The sequence below is a fragment of the Helicoverpa zea genome, chromosome 9 (assembly GCF_022581195.2).
Source record: "Helicoverpa zea isolate HzStark_Cry1AcR chromosome 9, ilHelZeax1.1, whole genome shotgun sequence".
In the NCBI taxonomy this organism is placed as follows: Eukaryota; Metazoa; Arthropoda; class Insecta; order Lepidoptera; family Noctuidae; genus Helicoverpa; species Helicoverpa zea.
The window spans coordinates 12,584,065-12,603,143 of record NC_061460.1 but is presented as its reverse complement, the minus strand read 5'-3'; the positions used below and the strand labels follow the sequence as shown (position 1 = coordinate 12,603,143).

The 19,079-nt window shown below is 37.8% G+C and overlaps 3 protein-coding genes and 1 non-coding gene across 5 annotated transcripts in view; 2 read left to right on the top strand and 2 right to left on the bottom strand.

The window, feature by feature from the left end:
* LOC124632884 (forkhead box protein K1) overlaps window positions 1-11,652 on the bottom strand; it is a 50,039-nt gene extending 38,387 nt beyond the window's left edge. The window contains exon 1 of the mRNA XM_047167869.1: window positions 10,832-11,652. Coding sequence (XP_047023825.1) covers window positions 10,832-11,196 — 365 coding nt within the window. The 5' untranslated portion in view covers window positions 11,197-11,652. The remainder of the gene's footprint in view (window positions 1-10,831) is intronic.
* An 802-nt stretch (window positions 11,653-12,454) lies between these two features.
* On the top strand, window positions 12,455-16,764 carry LOC124633168 (GSK3-beta interaction protein). Of its 2 annotated transcripts, none has more exons than XM_047168303.1 (2): window positions 12,455-12,632; window positions 14,890-16,764. In XM_047168303.1, exon 2 carries the CDS (start codon window positions 14,899-14,901, stop codon window positions 15,256-15,258), a length of 360 nt encoding a protein of 119 aa, XP_047024259.1. In that variant the 5' UTR covers window positions 12,455-12,632; window positions 14,890-14,898; the 3' UTR covers window positions 15,259-16,764. The 2 variants fall into 2 exon arrangements, with proteins under 2 accessions (XP_047024259.1, XP_047024260.1); XM_047168304.1 differs by lacking the exon at window positions 12,455-12,632 and adding an exon at window positions 12,732-12,842.
* Window positions 13,463-19,079, bottom strand: part of LOC124633123 (dynein axonemal heavy chain 3) — a 53,788-nt gene continuing 48,171 nt past the window's right edge. Inside the window, exons 68-71 of the mRNA XM_047168221.1 lie at window positions 18,616-18,807; window positions 17,564-17,772; window positions 14,507-14,717; window positions 13,463-14,148 (exon numbers count right to left, since the gene is read on the bottom strand). Of these exons, the coding sequence (XP_047024177.1) occupies window positions 13,852-14,148; window positions 14,507-14,717; window positions 17,564-17,772; window positions 18,616-18,807 (909 nt within the window). The 3' untranslated portion in view covers window positions 13,463-13,851. The remainder of the gene's footprint in view (window positions 14,149-14,506; window positions 14,718-17,563; window positions 17,773-18,615; window positions 18,808-19,079) is intronic.
* Window positions 17,088-17,251, top strand: LOC124633589. The gene has a single exon (XR_006984760.1). It is a non-coding gene; the product is annotated as a U1 spliceosomal RNA (small nuclear RNA).

The following is a 19,079-nucleotide window of genomic DNA, read 5'->3' as shown; positions in this document are numbered from 1 at the left end:
CTTCTTATGTATGACTTCTTGAAAGTAAAATTTTCTGAACATATCACTTTATAGTCAAGTTCTACATATAGTGAAGTTGGTCCGGCAATGGTTAAGACCTTTCAGATTGCTAACAATGATAGGTATCACTGATCGTAATATGGTACAAACTACAGTCTAAATGCAATATTTCTGCAGTTTTCCTTATATAAACTTAGCGAACATCGTTCTCCGCAATCAGTACGATGCACCAGACCGGTAGAATGTTGCTATACGCACGGAGCATGCGTCGCGCATGCGCGCTGGCGCTGCGTGGGCGCACGGATCTAAGCATCCAGGAATACACACTATTATTTTAAAAATAAAAACTATTTCGTGTTTTGAGAGTTTAAATACTTTAAGATTTATGTGCCAAAACAATTCTAATATAACCTTCACACTAATAAAACACCCACGTATGGGGTTACTACAATATAAATAGTTACTGCTAGGTTAGACAATGTTCCTAAAGGACATATAGACAAACAACGCTTTACATAAACACCGTCCAATGTAAATAAATGCTAGCAAGTTCAAAGGGGACCTAGACTAAAGACTGGCGTTATCTAAATTACCCCTTGACTATAACCTAGTTTAAGTCGTAACTGCTATCTGTATTACCCTCTAAAATGTTCACTATAAACTAGAGCAAATGTCGAGTTAAATGAAGTGGTTGGCAACTAACAACCCTTAGGGTGTCTACGAAGCAACGAACAAAAACTCCCAAACAAGAAATAATAAAAATAATGCTGTTTGCTAGAGTGAGTAGACCACAAGGAAAATTATGTGCGTCACTGTGCCACACACCGGTGGAATTTCGCGTTAAAAAGGAGTCGAAGCGTTCGCAACAAACATATTGATAAGACAACAGATCTGTCAACCCTACGTTATCATTATCACGGTAGCAACAAACAATAGGTATCATAATCATAACATTTGTAACTATCATTTTTTCACAGCTCTAAAAGCATGAAACGTTGGGGAGAGACAAAAGATGTTTACAATGCAAGGCCGAAAATATACAGCGATGTAACAAGTTTCTTTGTGTACTCTGTAAATTGTAGGGTGGGCAGAACTCCAAAGAAAAGTAAACATCGAAAATCACGTGGATGAATTAGTCATCCAGGCAGGCTTTCTCCTAAGTCCTTACATGAAGACGAATCTTGTCCAATATGGAAGTTTTCAAGTCTTTAGGAGACTGGTCAAAGCAAGTTGATGTTTATACCACAGAGTGACTGGTATTTGGAAGGGCATCTGATGGAACCTTTCCGATGAATCTACCTACTCGTTAGAAACAAGAGAGAGATGATTTAATAATGAAGAAGCTAAACCGCGTGTGAACTGAATATTGATAATAAACACAGCTCAGCCAATAACACGGTTTATTGTTTATTTATTTACACACATCGATCGCGTGATCTCGCTGCCGAAACGTGTTTAATGTTGGTAATCACGGCGCTTCTCATAATCATCCAACTATTTTAGGGCCGGCGTCCAAAAATAATTGATTACTATTTAAGTCTAATGTGTAATGGCAGTCAGACTGAAATAGAGAATCTGTATGTGTCTAGTTAGTAAACGAAGGTTTAGCATTGAGCCTCGGCAACAGGTGATAATGTTCTAGAATCATCAGTGAAAATTCTGTATGCAGTGAATCTGAATCTGTACATTATAACAACAAACATAAATTGTAATTTAATTCTGCTCAGAATATTCGCATATTCTCCAGTGCTATTTCTAATATTAGCAAGATAACGTGTCCGAGCGATAAGAGAGTATGTATTACAACCGCCGCACATACGGTCAGACAAGCGTAAACCATTATCTATGACGTCCACTAGGTCGCCAAACCTGTATTTAATGATAAATAGTACACCTCACTCTGCTGTACTAATTACAACCTTATCTGTAATCGAATAAAGATTAATATCGTACAACCAGCGTGTATAAGTCAACCTTCAAAAGTTATGCGACTCGAAGCGATTAGCAATCAAAACAAATAGAATTTTAAAAGGTATGGAAATAAATACAATGGCATAATAGGTGTTAGTAGCTGGTGAGTTTATATAAAGCTGTTATTTTCCCTTACATCCTTATTCCCTTATTCCCTCATATACATTGAAAGGTAATTTTACTGAAGTCAATTTTAACCTAGTCTGCTTCAGTAATAATCTGTCATATTTAATCGAGCCTCTTGTAAGCAGGATATGCCCACATACCACGTCCCTAGTCCGTCCCTACGCTCATCCAATTTGGTCATTGAAACCTTTTAAGTTCCTGGCATTAGAAGCCGTTTCATACTGCACAATCAAATTCTTTGAACCAATAAAATTAGGACAATCTCAACCTTACCTGGTTTTACGAAAGACATACAATTTTCCATTGACTTTCTCAGAACTTAGTCATTAAGTCCTCAGCCTGGGCTGTACACAAGTATCGAGTGTTTGTGTTTGCTAGTTGGTAATCGCCTAAGATCCTGTTCGTTGTTTACATATCATTACGTCTATTTCCCCTCCCGCATGACATTATCTATTGCACACAAACTATTTCCCCCTCCCACTTCGTGTCAATGAGGTTGCCTAGTCGTCCGGCGCGTAAAGATCCCACTTGTTTACCAATACAAGCCGTATGTCATTGCGCAACGGAACGTTGGCACTGCACCGACGCGCATGCGTGGCTAATGGAACATACGGGAACTCAATGCGGTCGAGCACGCTTTACTAAAATTTTGCGAGTTAGCGAAAAATGCGTCAAAATAATCCTTGAACTTTGAACTCTTAAATCGTTTTGTGTGGGCAGACTTACGACTCTGCTGACCTTCGGATAGTAAATAAATACATTATTATTTAATCACTAAAATCACGTAGTAAATGAAGCCTAGCACTTAAAGGAGTGAGTATTAACCTATTAAAAATCACTGCGGTAATAGGTACAGCTGAAAAGTCATGGACATAAAACACTACACAAAAAATTCTAAAGAGGCTTTTTTTGTACACACAAAGTTGCCAGTGGAAAAACTAGCAACTGATAAATATTCAAGCAAGTCAAAGCAAACACGTGTGATAATTTGAACAATAAATTAATTCTATATATACCTATTATATTCAATACTATTTCTGTATTCAAATTGGCTATTCATAACAAAAACGTGATTTGGTATTGCCTGTTTTGTGTACACTGAGTTCTATGTCGTTCTTAGTCTGAGCAGCTGTGGAAATCTATATACATAGTTATATTTTTTCCCCTTACTACGTAGCTTTTTCTATAAAAGCCGCTATTATGTAGACCGTTATTAAACATAATTCAACCCCTTTCTAAATGCTATACGTACTTTCCGGGCAAAAGAGTAAGAAATATAAGTATTGTTCAACTCATAACATAACGAATTTTAATAACCTTCAATGTATTTGTTTATTATCCACTCCTATCAAAAGTGTACTTAAACTAACTACAGTTTGACGTCAGTCACCCATCACCTCGAATTATCAATGAAATAATTAAGAGTCTATCAGTAACAATATGGCAACAATGAACCGGTATAAATCGATAATAGAAACATTGTATGTAAGAATATGTACATATAAAAGTACGGAAGAGTCTTACATGCGCGCGATTCAGTGACGTAAATATATGCAATTGAAGAATATTAATTGCAATCATTTGTTTTTATTGTTTACCATGAAAATCAGTAGAAGCAATCACCACTTATAGTCGGAACACGTGGGAAAACGAACGATATCTGGTAATACGTAATCAACATCTCCTGAATCATCATCATCATCATCATCATCATCAGCCTATCGCAGTCCACTGCTGGACATAGGCCTCTCCAAGTGCACGCCACTGAGATCGATTTTCGGCTTCTCGCATCCAGCTCCTGCCAGCCGTCTTGCGCAAGTCATCACTCCACCGTGCCTGAGGACGTCCTACACTACGTTTGCCGAGGCGTGGTCTCCACTCTAGAACTCGTTTACCCCAACGGTTATCGGTTCTTCGGCTAATATGGCCAGCCCACTGCCACCTGAATCGGTTAGATACAATTTAATCTCCCAGAAATTACCTAGCATTTCTATCATAATGAGCAGAACGAAACAAGCAAAATCTGCCGATAACGGATTTTCCTTCTGCACCAATCAGACACTGCAAAAACTGCAAGGCGTCAAAACAAACAACTGCCGCGTTCACGCTCGCTACATTACCCCGTGTTGGTTGCGTAAGCGCAGACGCACAAACACAGTTCGTCACGCCGCGATGTAAACACGTGTACAAGGATACGTTTGTTTAGCACTGCTACTCGTTCAGAGGTAACATGCACTTTGAATCATGTCAATGTCAGGAGGACACGAGTTTTTTCACACTGATAAAAAGAGGCGCAATGAGAGTGCATGATAAGGTCAAACGGAATACTCCGTTAGCAAGACCTTTTGAGGACATATAGTAACGAAATGTAGAGGAATCAATAGTAGATGTATATTTAGACCAATCAAGAAACTTCTAGTAAAACAATGCCTATAAAAGCACTCCTCAGGGATAGCCAAGACCTAATTTCCCGAGGCTAGCAGCTACGTCAATAAATTCCAGACAATCGCAAACAATACAGCGGGCAAATCAGGCCCAGTTTAATTGAAGTGTGACGTATATATTACAGGATAGAGGCTAATAGAACTATCGAAGTAAACAATACGTTATGTTGGGGCCGCATATTTGGATTTAATCATTATTATAAATGTTCTTGTGATAGTAATCTATTTGTATTAATTAGTCGCATACTTGGGGGAGTACGACCTATTTACTGTTATTGATGCTCGTGATTTATATGCCACTAATTTTGGCGTAATGGTGAATCCCTACTATACTAAATTATTATTTAAAGTGCTATAGAGTTTTCCAGCGAAATCTGGAAATCTGAGGTCAGCCATGAAATCAACTAACCTGAACAACATCTGCAAAACTTCTGTTATGAAAAACTTTTGCAGGTTTTTGATGAAAATATCTAAAAGAATCCCGCCGTAGCAAAATTTCCGATGACAAATTCGCTGAGAAAGAGAACACTTCTACATAGTAATGTTTACATAACGTCTGTGTAGCATTGAAACCTATTGCTATAGTATATCTAGATCCCGAGCGACCTACTTCGTAATACTATCAATACAAGCCGAGCACATTCAGACGCGTAGAATGACATTAGCTAGAGGTGTGTACGTAGAACAAAGATCTTTACATATGAGTAGATTTCCATTCCCCGAGACTGAATGGAAAATATAATGTTATAGGTCAAAGGAACACGGACGGAAATTGAATGGCTGAACTGATTCAAGTCTATCAGAGAAGGGAACAAAAGGATTCTGGAAGGATTGTTTGTGTCAGGCTGGAAAGTAGCCAAGCTCTCGAAGTTGTTTGGGGAAGACTTTAGCCAATCTTAGACATAATACGAATAACCTTCTTACCTACCTTTCCCTACAGAAAATTTTATTTTTGGTACATCCGAGAAACCATGAATCAAGCGGTTATTTACAGTTCCAACCACAAAAACATTTCCTTTAAGAGAATTGCATAGTAACATAGGTCCAGTTTACGGTAAACACATAAATATCCGAAACAGGAAAAACACCGACAAAAACAACTGAATGATTCACGTAAAATGAATGTGAAGTACCTGCGTTGTCTCGTACTGGTGACGTGCTTTCACTTTTTATCCACCTGCCTGTTACACTTTCAACATTCAAATCAAGTTTATTGAAAGTTCACGGAACTAAATTGATGGGAAAATTGAGAGAACGGCATGCTTCAGCAGAGACGGCATGAAAAGATTACGAGAATTTCGAAACATTCCGAAATTACGTCATGTCGAAGCTCCGATCCTATTAATTGGAGCTCAAACACGATTGGCGAATTGGGAGTGCAGGTAAATTCGAAACAAGGAAAATAGAACCGTTGTTTACTTTGGATTCACAAGGTCATCCAATATAGACAAACATACCGCAATCCAAACAACGAACGATCTCCATATGAGAAGACTTTCCAAATTCTCAGTCAGAAATTCCGTCACTCCCACTAAGTTCAAGGCAATTGCGTAAGTCCTACTTTCCCATGGCATGACATCACCGGCTCCATCTAATAGACCGCGGTCTGATAGCCATGTGCATGACGCCCAAGGCCGGGCACCACATGTGACACACATACTGAATGCAACTGTACATGGTATTGCCTAGTAAACAACATTTTGTGGCTCTATGCTGCGGTGTGATTGACGGCTTTTTATGATTGCAGTTGAAAGATCGCTTTGTGGGTTCGATTTTGCCAGCGGATCTGCGGATACTTATGAGTGACTGCATGTGGGATCAGGAAGCGATTCAACTGGATTCCCAGACCCAGATTTCCCGCAGATGTTACAGATCTTAAGACAACAAAGACGAACAACTATGCAAATCTCATAAAGGACCGGCATTATAAACGATTTCGGGACTGGACAGTGAAAAACTGAAAGGAATCTAGGAAAACTGATGAGGCTCCAGTTCCCAGGGTTAATTTTATAGAAAATACCACTCTCACAAGTGGTTAGACTTGACCCAGGACATTTATAGACTAGGATAACAGGTTACTATGACTCGAACAGATTACGAATGGAACGATAAAATGGTTGATTTTGCATAGGAGCTTAATTGCAATGTAATGTGTTGTTTACAATATCGGACTGACGAACAATTTGCAAGGTAGGAGTTTTTAATAATGTCAATGCACTTAATTGAGTTGCAGTGAGCATTATATTACGCAACACCTTTTAAATGGTCAAGAAATAACAATATTTGTAAGTAGTTCAAAACCTAGTCCTCTATTCTTAATCATTACTAATAAAATCTACTAAAACTCTTGTGGAATTATTTAGACGAACCCCAGTGTTTACTTATGAAGCTTAAAAAACAAGGATACGACGTCCAAGGACTTTAGGACGCACAAAATATACAGGAAAACCTTCACAAACAATCCAAAAAGCTAGGTGACACATCAGTAGACACTACTGCAATAAAACCCGTCACCCATACTAGGACATTCAACTATCTCCGAAAAATGAATCACGGGTGAACGATGACGTCATCACATACGATCAACGGTATCGCCGTCAATATTACGTACTTGTTAACCGCTTAGTCAGCATTACGAGAAATATTGTCATGTGGACATTGATTTCGAATGAGGAAAATTTTGGTCAGGTCAATAAATGTTGCCAAAACAAATCACGACGCGAATTTATTAATTTATCGTGGCAGTTCGACACTAATATCTAGGGATATTTAAATCTTAAAGGTATCAGTGCCAATGGCAAATATAAGCTAGGAAATCACGAGCCGTATTTCCTTAACACTAAAATATTGAAGTTCATTATTATTCTTTATTGCACACATAAATACAGAGAGACACACTGAATACAGAGAGATAATGTACAATGGCGAGCTTAACCCAGTGTTGTGTGTGTGTTCCTCCTGCTAGACTAAACTTCTCACTGCAAAGTGACGCCGTATGTAACCCATTTATCTGAAACTATGTTAATAACTCATCTCGCATCGACCTTAACGAAAATGCAAGCTAATGACGTGATTCAAAGATTAGTCAGACAGGTTGGTAGGTATTTACTGCAGCTAACTTTCCAGGGTGTGTCTTTAAGCACCATTACTCATCAAAACTGAAGACTAGTCTTTAAAATGCCTTTGGAATTCCACTTTATTTTTTAGGCAACTTCAATATAGGAATCTGTGATATTTTTCACATGATGAAATGCCAAATAAAGCTAAGCATTTTGATATATTTATGCCAAGTATTAGACCACAGAATAACCTACTAAGTATGAAGGCAATTGGATAATTCACATCATTACCGAGCTATGCAGGCGATGGCATAACATGTTTCCAGTTAATGCATTTGTGTAATATACCCTTACATAGTAAATACATTGTAATAATAGTAATCAATTTCTTGCTTGCCCCTTTAACTGCTTTACATGACACACATAACTTGGTGATTTTTTAATGGAAATTAAGTACCTATCACTGCATTTGTAAATGTTGAAGAGAATAGCAATGTCAGCTTTTAATCATAGAAGTTATTTTAAGTGACTGATAATTCTGTATCAATTCATCAAAGGCATTTAACTTAGGCACTTATACAAGCTAAAAGAATTAAATAATATTGAATTTAGTATGTGCTGTTTGAATGAATATCTTTGTTTACTGACAGAGATATAGATTGATAACAGGAAATAAGTAAACTTACCTATTTGAATGACTTTCAATAACAGAACATTCTATTAAAAGTAATTAGTTTACCTTATAGAGTTAATTAATAACTTATTAGCTGTTAATAAGGTTAAAATGTATAAGTTAAATGAGAAGTAAGCGAGTAACATTAGTTAGGTAACATGCAATTAGGGTTCAATTAACTGCATTACTTTCAGTTACGTTTTCAGTTAGATTGACTGTGACTAAAAATATGCTACCAATCACACTAATCAATTTACAAAATATTGTAATGTACCTTTACACAATTTTTTTTTAAACATTGCAATTCAAGCTATTTTGAAAAATAAATATTTTGACACCTAGCAGGAAGGTTATATTATAAACCTGATTATTTGGGTTATGTTAAATAACAATGCAAAACCTGAGCAATTAATGACATATTTGCATACTTCCTTATATTTTTCCTTCCTATAAAGTCTGAGTTTTTAGACATAACTTGTTATCCTGAATACCAAGCTACCTGAATACACAAGTTGGTAATCGAGGAGCTAAGGCATTTGCCACTTTAAAAAAAGATTTACTGTAATTTTTAAGAAGTTTAAGTATATAATTAAAATTAATTAAAATTTCATTTCAAATCATTTTGAAACAAACTAATATTCAAAGGTTTATGTTATCTAACAGAACATTGTATTTAAATTAAGAGAGCATTAATTAAACAAATAAGCATAAGAAGCAATACTTCATCATTAATAAGACATGTGGTGCCCCCTATCTTCGTCAGAAGGTTAAAGAGCATTGTTATTCAAAATTAATTATTGCAAAAAGCAAAGGAATGTCCTTACAATGTTACAACGTTTACTTATTTGTTACTAATTAAGTTATTTGCAATTTACTCAATATAGCAGTCTTCTATAAATAAAAGCAAATGATAGTACCAGATGCATTTCTATATGCACCCATTTAGCAATTTAATTTTCAATTGGCTGGCAAATGTTATGTTTAAGATATTTGTACTGTAGTGTATTAGTGTAGCAATTAATTTATTTTCTGGTTTGTAATGCCTGAAACATAGATAACATACTTTGTGCATAAAAAGCATAAATTATAAGATTAGCAGATAGAATAACAGCTTTTTAGATAAACTCAAATTAAATACAATCAATATTTATATTATTTCTATAAATAGAAATGAACACAAACATGTCCTTGTTACTGTTACTGTTACAGCCTTTTTATCGTCCCACTGCTGGGCACAAGCCTCCTCTCACATGGAGAAGGATTGAGCATTAATCACCACGCTTGCTCAATGCGGGTTGGTGATTTCAGACTTTATAGTCCAGGTTTCCTCAAGATGTTTTCCTTCACCTTTTTATCAGCCATTGGTGTCTAAGTATACTTAGAAAGTACATACAAACTTAGAAAAGTTGCATTGGTACTTGCCTGACCCTGGAATCGAACCCACACCCTCATACTCGAAAGGTTGGTTCTTTACCCACTAGGCCACCACGACTCTACATGAACGAACATGTCCTTGGCTGTTTATAAAAACTAGACAAACACACATTAATTGTGTCTGTGTGTGATCCAGCCACATGTCAGATGCAGTTTATACTGATAACACTATCTTATGCTCGAGCTTAGTAAAGCTAAATGAGAAATTAGTATGCTGTCTTTCCATAGTCTTGCGGCCACTTAATAAAGTGACAAAAATCATGAAACAGACTCAAATGACTCTCTGTGTGAGTGTATATGTGTGTGTGAATTAATCCAGTTTCATTTGGTTTTATACAGTCACTTGTAATTTTGGAATATGTTTCGCTTCTTGTGAAAAATGAATTACAAGATGTTTTTCACCATATTTCTTCAAAAGTCAACGGTTACGCATTTGCTAATTTACTAATATTATTCATTGCCAGCAAAATTTTTGTAAAATGACTGGCAAAATATCTGAGCACAACAATCACATTTCTAGGTATTGCATCATACAATCAGCGTACAACCATGTTGGATGTATCTTATCTGTATATATGCTCAAAATAACTAGTAACAAGTGATAATCATTATCAAACTATTCATTAAGCTTGGACATTGATCGTAAAATTGCAAAATTCTGTTTTTGTTTACCAATTCTAGATAAGAGAGTGAGTGTTTGCAGAATTATTGTTGATGGCATTTTCCTACAATCAGTTTACTCTGGGCTGTGACTAAGTATGATTCTGTGAATTTACAGTGGAAAGAAATGTTATGATCAAACATATCGAGGAAACAACAACAAACTACCATGCACTACAAAATATATTAATAGAAAATTACATTATTATGATGTATTGTTAGCGATAGTACACATATCCTAGAAGTCAGTTGTGTGTGAGTGCTTCAACATAAGCAAGTGCTACTAAGTCTAGGAACATGATTTACACAAGCCACATGTGTGTCAACAAAGATTATGAACACCATTTTTTTAAACAAAAATACAACAGGTGGGTAGAACATAAACAATATGATTTGTTTACAAACAAAAGCTAGTGAGTGCACGTATGTAGATGCGTAGGGCTGCGGGCGCGCGGCGCACTCACCTCTTGGGCAGCAGCATGGCGGCAGAGCCCTTCCGCTGGAACACGCCGTCCACCAGCACGCCATTCTTGCTGTTGCACGTCAGGTAGAACTCGGGGTGGTCGTAGAACAGTTCGAGGTGTCTGCGCGAGATGAAGCTCGAGTGCCCCATATTAACGTCCACTTGGCCTCTACTAGAGTTCCGACCGATCACAACACGCTTTTGCCGGATGAGGTACTCGAAGTCGCGGCCATCGAGCCTCGCGATCGCGATGGGGGCCGGCTCCTGGGCCCACTGCACCTTGGAGGGCGACGGGGGCGCAGACTTGAGCGAGAGCAGCGCCCACGCGTCGCTCTCCGAGCTTCGCGTAAACTGAGCCTGGGCCATGGCAGGCACGCGCGGACCGATATCACCAACGCTGTCCACACGCGGGGCGCGAACGCCTTGCACGAGGGCACATCACAATACCGCCGCGAGAACCGCCGCCGCCGCGTCGCGACCCGGATATCCGGAACCTGCCGAACCCGTGCCTTTACAATTTGAGGTTACTGACGGGACGCACATGCGCAAAGTTTCTACTTGTGCGGTAAACAAGAATTATATAAACCACCACACCACCACGTGATAATAATGTATACATATACCTAGTCCGGAAGAGCGGATCGATACTATAAAGTACGGATATGTCTTATATGAACGAAATATTAACCTTTTGGTTGTTGCACAACTGAATTTTCGCAATTGGACCGAAATTAGACACTAAAGTAAACACGAGGCGAGAACAAAAATAACCAAAAACGTCAGTTCGGCATACGCAGTTTACAAGTTCGCCGCGCCATCTATGCAACATCGAAACAAATTGTAAATTTCTAGTTCCATTTCACGCATTATTAACACGAAAAGAACTAGATTTATTTTTATTTTATGCCATTCGATAGTAATATACGCCTATTTTTCAAAAATTTATAACGTCTGTGTTAATAATTTAGTATTTTTGGATATAAACTCATAGTAAATATGTTTTTATGTATATATGAATTCTAGAGGATGAGAATCTCAAAGTGAAATGGATTTATATCAATAGTGATACGCTTCCAAATGCAATTGTTTAAAATATCGATTAATTAACGGCCAATGGTTCTGATATTTACACAATTTATTGCAACTTTAAGGCACAAACTAACATCAACAGAGGAAGATAGCATCAATTTAAAGACCAAAGTGTTCAAATCATTAATTTTATTTTATCTAAAACTATTTAAATGTCAATATCTTTGAAAGTGGAAAAAAATCTTGAATTTAATGTGATCTAATGTGTCTGAAATAATTATTTTCCTAGTACTAAATAAAAATTGCGAGCCCACGGCTTATTTTTGACGAGGTTTTGTATATAAATATATTCTCAAAAACGAATCTTTTTGTTCAAGAGGTGCGGTGCCGAGTCACTGGATAGCTTTAGCTGGACACAAAAGAGAAAGCACATCTTGGCAGACAAAATACCAGATTTAGATTTAAACTCCTTACTCCTTATAGTTAAGCGTTTCATCACTTGGTATTTATTTTAATAATACCTAAGTGCTTGAATCGATTCAATTGTCTATGGAAATATTTGAACAGCACTACAGGAAAATACGCTGACGTCATCGACTCTTGGTAGTCTATAGATTTTGTTGACATTAATATTTGAGTTTGTATTGTATCGCAAATTGTGTAGTGTGTTATTTTTAAACTCTGCTATGAAACAATAACATTCAATTACAACTACTGATTAAGACTATCCTGAATCGATTAAGTAATTTATCACATCAGTTGGAGGAATTAAGGTAAGGGTTCATTCAACATTACCGCGAAAGTTTAAATTTTATCTTTTTCCTACCACTTCGCCAATCAAATCGTCTCGTAAAAGTTAACTAGCTCAAATATAATAAATTACAATTGCTTATGAATCATCGCTTTTATTTTCACTCTATTGGATTACTTAACGTAAAATCTTATTTATGACTCCTCTTGTGAAATCGTTTTGAACAGAACAGGTAAAAATATTATTATTTAATCAATTCCACGTCGTAACCAAAGTTTTGGCAACGGATAGCTTCTTATAACGGCTTTATAAGTTAGTACAATAAATTAAATAGTTCTCTTCCTAGCTATATGTCGATAAACCTTGGACTGTAGCCAATGTAATAATTTATTTTCCAATTGTCACTGTTCAATATATCTTGTTTCTAGTTATTATTTAAATAAACATCTGTTACTACACTTTGAACTGATGTCTTTAGCATGATTAAGTGAAAAGTTTGTGTGTCTATTTGCAGAGCTGGCTAGATATGGCTAGCTAAATAAACCACATAACCAATATTTTAACCCAGTACACAGCTCAAATCATTTGTACCCACATTGTTCCAATATATTGTTTCTCGCAAACTTCTTTTATATGCTGAAGTGTATCCAAATGAATAACAATGGAAATTTTGCTGTATCTGTGATTGCATCACACTAGTGGTAAATGTTTTTTTTGCTATATGATAAAATTGCAATCCAATTAGAGTGGGTACTAAAACATATTGTCTACGTCCTTAATACATGAAATTCTCAGAGTTCACAGGGACTTCCAATATGAGGAAAATAAAATCTTGTCTTTATAAGAAAAGTATTTATTTGGCAAATATAGAATTAAGACTAGACACATATCACAGTAACAATTCTAATAAAATACATTAAAATATAATGATTAAAATAAAGATATTACCTCATAAAGAAGTTAATACTATACTGAACGGAATATTGATGCTTTTTGAACTAGTGTTTCCCACACGTTAGTTAATGCTCTCATATTTGAGTCACTTTAGCTTTCAGTAAAGGTTTATAATTTTTACACACCTATCCTGGGCTTACTAATGCTCACACAACTCAGACATTCAGGTTTAGAATAGCTATCTAAACCACGTTCACTGCCAGTAACCAATCTTACGATTTGCATAATCAAGGGTACTAATATTGTAACATTATATTCATGAAGTAAATACCCAAAAGCCTTCCTATCTAGTCATCCAACTGTGTCAAGCTAGCGACACCCCTATTGATCCAGTGCTGTTCCTTTATATCAGTCCTCAGCGTGATATACATGACAAAGTTGCTGGAGTGTCCCGTGGTAGCCAGCACTCCCTTCCTCTCACTAGTCTTGTAGATAGGACAGAAGTAGCTCGGAGGAGGTTTGAACTCCGCTATCAGAGCCGGTTTGAACCAGATTATTGGGATGGTGTCAAATAGGATTTTGGGATAGGATTCGTCCATTTGCATTGTCTCGCGGTTCCATCTTGCGCCTTCGAGGAATAGGCCCTGTGTATGAAAGATTGTATTAGTAATTGCATTACCAATACTACCAATGGTAGTTTTTGATATATCTGTGCTTGCGAAAAGGTGCAGTTATGTTCTAACGAAAAAAAAATCTGGTGCTTTTAAAAATACAACAATTCGTGGTCATACATACAAAAAATCCTCGATTCAACATAATATGGAACACACCATGCATTTCCAAAGTCTTACCCATACAAATACACTATGTATATGTTCCTCCTTGTCCATTTGGAATGATTGCTGCATGCGATTTAAACAGAACATCATGTATAAAAATTACAAAGTCCTCATTTTCGGCAAGTCATTTGATTTGGTAGAATAGGTAGGGAGTGAAACCAACCTTGCAGTAAACCCCATACGAAGGTTCTTCTTCACTATCGGCTTCCATCTTGGTGATGGTGAACTCGAAGTGCACCTGGTCGATGGGGATGGTGTTGTGACGGGAGTAGTTCTGCAGCACGCCAGTCAGGAATGACTGCGTGAAATAGAAGCCCGATATCCAGAATACTATCGGCGGACCCTCGTCGATCCAGTCTTGTAGGAAGTTTAGCCTAGGGACAAGAGTGTCGCGTTTTTAATTGCAAAAATGTACGCTGTATAAAGCCCGGACACCTAGCATCCATCCATAGCGTCCGATGATATATCAGTTTGAGTAAATTGTGTCCGTACATTAATGCTAAAGGTGCAGATCAATTACTCAATTGCCATGTTTCTGCTTTCCAGGCCATCACCATGACAGACAAGGTGCTGGACGAGAAAACCTGGCCGCAGGAGGCGGAGGCGGCCATCAGCGACATCCGCAAGCACGTGAAGAGCGCGTGCATCTCGCCGCAGCTGCTAAGCAACAACCAGCGCATTTACATCAACCTCACCACGCTCGAGAACACCGACTACTGCATCGAGATGTCCGCCAACGGGTTCAGGGTCGTGGGCAGGAAGTACGACGACACCACGCTGTCCGGCATAGAGAACATGAACTACGAGACGCCCTACGCTCTACTCAACAACATCAGCCAGAAGTACAGAGAGTCGTTCGGCGGCGAGCTTATGAACAAACTCCTGGATCTAGCCGCCAGGAACTCTGAAGGCTGAATCATTACTCACACGCTGCAGTCCTGTGCTGAGTAGGCCACAACACAAGCCCTTGACAAAGATGCTTGCTTGAGCGAAAGTGCAATTTTTGGTTATGTTTACGTTTGAAATAAAACTAACTTAATTTACTATAGATCTGTAATAATTTATAAGGATGTTTTGGAGTGTCACGTTTTTAATATGCATAGTTAGTTGTATTTCAATGAATAATATTCACATAAATATCAGAAGTATTATATAAATAAGACATCTGTATCAGATCAGGGTTATCGCGTCGATTTCTTAAAGATATATTGACAACTTTGTCGGTTTTTGATTGTTGAATTTTATGGTGGAAATGTGTCAAATGTTCACCCGTCAGTATTCACATGTGCTATAATTAAATGTTTATGTATGTACTAAGTTTATATAACTGTGTAGATTAGTTAAACTAACGTGTTTCTAGTGGCGGCTGCGGTCTTAAGCTATTAGCATAGAGATCTTTCTTGTTACAAATTGGATTATTGAATATTTATGAACTCTGCATGACTACATATTCAAATTTTGTCATGTAAAATATAATGAATAGAAAATTCCTCTTAATTATTTTGTTGAATTGGGAATGTCTGAGCGTCGCATACTTGCGCTAGAATCGTGTTAGTCCCAGCATTGTCGCTTACGACCTGTGCTAACCGAATGTAATGGTGTCAAGCGCACCGCCGCGCGGGCCGTGGGGACAAATGACGTGACGAAATGCGCTTGCTTACAAATTACTCGCTTCCTGCGTCGTTTGCTGCACCATTCATTCAGTTGAGCTCCTAATCATTGTTCTTATAGAATGTAAGAAAGATTCCATTCACACATATCTGTGTACGACATTTATGGGTACCATGAACGAAGAAATATCATGTATTAATTATACTATGCCCTAAACGATGTCGATATGTACTTTTTAGTTATAAATAAGGCCAGTAGTTATGCTGTGGCTGAGCATAACGGTCAGGTACAATGTGTGACTAACGTGAGAGCGTGCTGCCGAGGCCGATGGTATTAATGTTCCCATTGTGTAGTGTTCCCCACTGAGTGTCACGGTGTGTCGCTACTGTGCAGCTTTACACGGCATTTTATTAGTACAATCGTCGACAGACTGAGTACAAACTTGTACCTCTGTAGTTTGGGCACATGTCGTAGATAGCTCACTTTATCTCACGATGTTATAATTAGTAGTGTTTGTATGGCTAAATTGCTATATTTATGGCTGTATGGTAGATTGATTACAAATAATATCAATCTGTATGTGTAGGGATTATTAATGTTTACAAGTGTTATTTGAATGTTAGCCTAGCCCTTCATTTAATAAATTATGTTCATACACGGCCTAATATCATGAGGAGTACCTGTAACAAATTCAGTTTACTAGAGCTACCGCCACATGTCCCCAAACTAGCATCTATTTAGACATAATATACACAATATAGAGTAGTAAACTTGTTTGTGATAGTAAAATAAATTGATATAATTATGAAATATGAGCGTTTTTATCCCCCACACAAATCCATGAATGTAATTTCATTCAACATTTTAGGTTAACCACTGAGAAAAACGATGAATGTTTTATTGCGAATTAAAATCTCGTCAATAACATAAAGAAATAAAACTCAATATAACCTTTTGTAACGTGAGAACTAAATTCAATAGGCGAGAAGCTTGGTAGCGTTCCGTTCTCTCCATTTATTTTTAGTTCCGCATTTAACAACTAGATGGCGCTGTGCAATTCCGTCCGATTTCTGTATCGCGGTGTTAAGATTCTCCGCGAGTGAACGACCTCCCGGCGGTACTGTAGTGAACTCATACTTACCTGGCATAGGGGATACCGTGATCACGAAGGCGGTTCCCCCAGGGCGAGGTCTATCCATTGCACTGCGGATAGGTTGACCCCTGCGATTATCCCTAATGTGGATAACTCGGATGCGTAATTTTTGGTAGTGAGGGACTGCGTACGCGCTGTCCCTCTCAGAATTCCTAGACAATACTCACTATGTGCGACAAGCTTTACACAAATTTTGTACTGCTATCATGTTCAACAATGTTGTGAACGCGATGATGTCATCCGCGGAGTATCATGTCATGGTACTCGCGTATACAGCACTATTGTGTATCTCTAAGGGCACTTCTATATACCAAGCAACCAATATTGTGAACTTTACTACGTCGGCACTGGAAAATGATAACTCATCGGGTTACTTTTACATGATTGAGGGCATGGATTACCCGGGTATGGTTTCATAATACCCACATTAGCCCCATTTATGATTTTCAAGCTCACCGCGACAGCAAATCAGCGACATAAGATCCCAGCGGCTTCATAGAGGGGTACGACTTGGACATCCATGCTTCAGGCACGATGCCCTTGATGAAGGCGTTGTTGCACTCCTCCAGTTCTGCACTCATGATGGCCAGACCCTGGGCTGCGAGGTGCACCCCGTGTAGCGTGCGCTTTACTACTGCGAGAAGGCGGTTGTAGCGAATGAGTTCCTGGGAAACAGTGTCATTTGGTGAATTGTTAGTAACAGTTAATACAGAGATAAAGGTTAGGTATATGGTGGTAATTATTCACATTTATACAGAACTAGCTGGAACTTCTTCCTGTACTTGGACAAATGATTGATTTTTATAGTTTCCGGGTAAAAATAATCATCCGATAAATATGTAGTTACAACAACATAACGGCTTCCTTTTTACCTCAGTGTATGTACAGCTTAAGGCGATGAATTGGTAAACAATAATTCCATAACCGGCACGCGCATCTAAGGCGCCAAGAGGGGACGGAGCGTCTGAGCGGGGCGAGGATAACAATAAGCGCGCTAGCTTATAACTAAAAGTCGTAAGCGACAAAATGGTTTTGTAATTTTATTATTTAGAAATGATAATTTGATAAAAATTCCTTCCACAATTTTAAAGAGTATGTATATACTCAACTACTAAAGAGTCTTAAATCGGTCCCGTTTGCCCATAATATGTGAATCTCTTTTTAAAAAGAGGTATGTTTGATATATTTTTCTCTGTTATAAAAGTTACCTAATCATGTTTTGAAGTCTAACAAAATAAGGTTTATATCATGAACTTTCAGGTAACCAAGTTGTATTATGATCCGTTTTGTATTTACTGAGAAAAATTGAGATCCTTGGCGCCAAAATGTCCAATTCGTCCTCTTAACTTCATTAGCACTAAATGTCAGACATCCACCAACTTTTTTATTTATTTATTAAGGCTCATCAACTAAGATACATACAGACAATCTTAGAAATATGGGAAACAACAGTAAGTGTATGCTCTTAAATTAAAGGAAGGCTTTATCGTCAATGAATGTTAACCTACCTGTTTAAGCACAGTATTCATGCTGTTATAATACATCACGGGGTACTTCTCGGCGACCTCAGCGACGTCATACAACTGGGGCAGACGCTCCATCATGTCCTGCGTCATGTCCACGATGCCGCCGCCCTCACCGCCCTCAGCGCCGCCCCCGGCCACGATGTGTGTCTGTGTTAGTAGGGTGCCGAACAGCAGCTAGAGGAGACGAAAAAGAATTTATAATTTTCAATGTAAAGATTGTTCAATTGTAATTGTAAAGCCGGTTAGTAATAAGCCCTTTTTTAACAAACTGACTTTTTGTCTAAGGTTTCCTCAAGACCTAGAAATATAAATATGGTTTTACTGAACTTTTGTTCCATATGTTATTTGAAGAACTTGTATGCATAACAGTGCGGAATGCTATGCTACCACGGGGTATCCATGATCCCCAATAGGCTACAATGCTAATTGCAAGCCAGATAGTATCA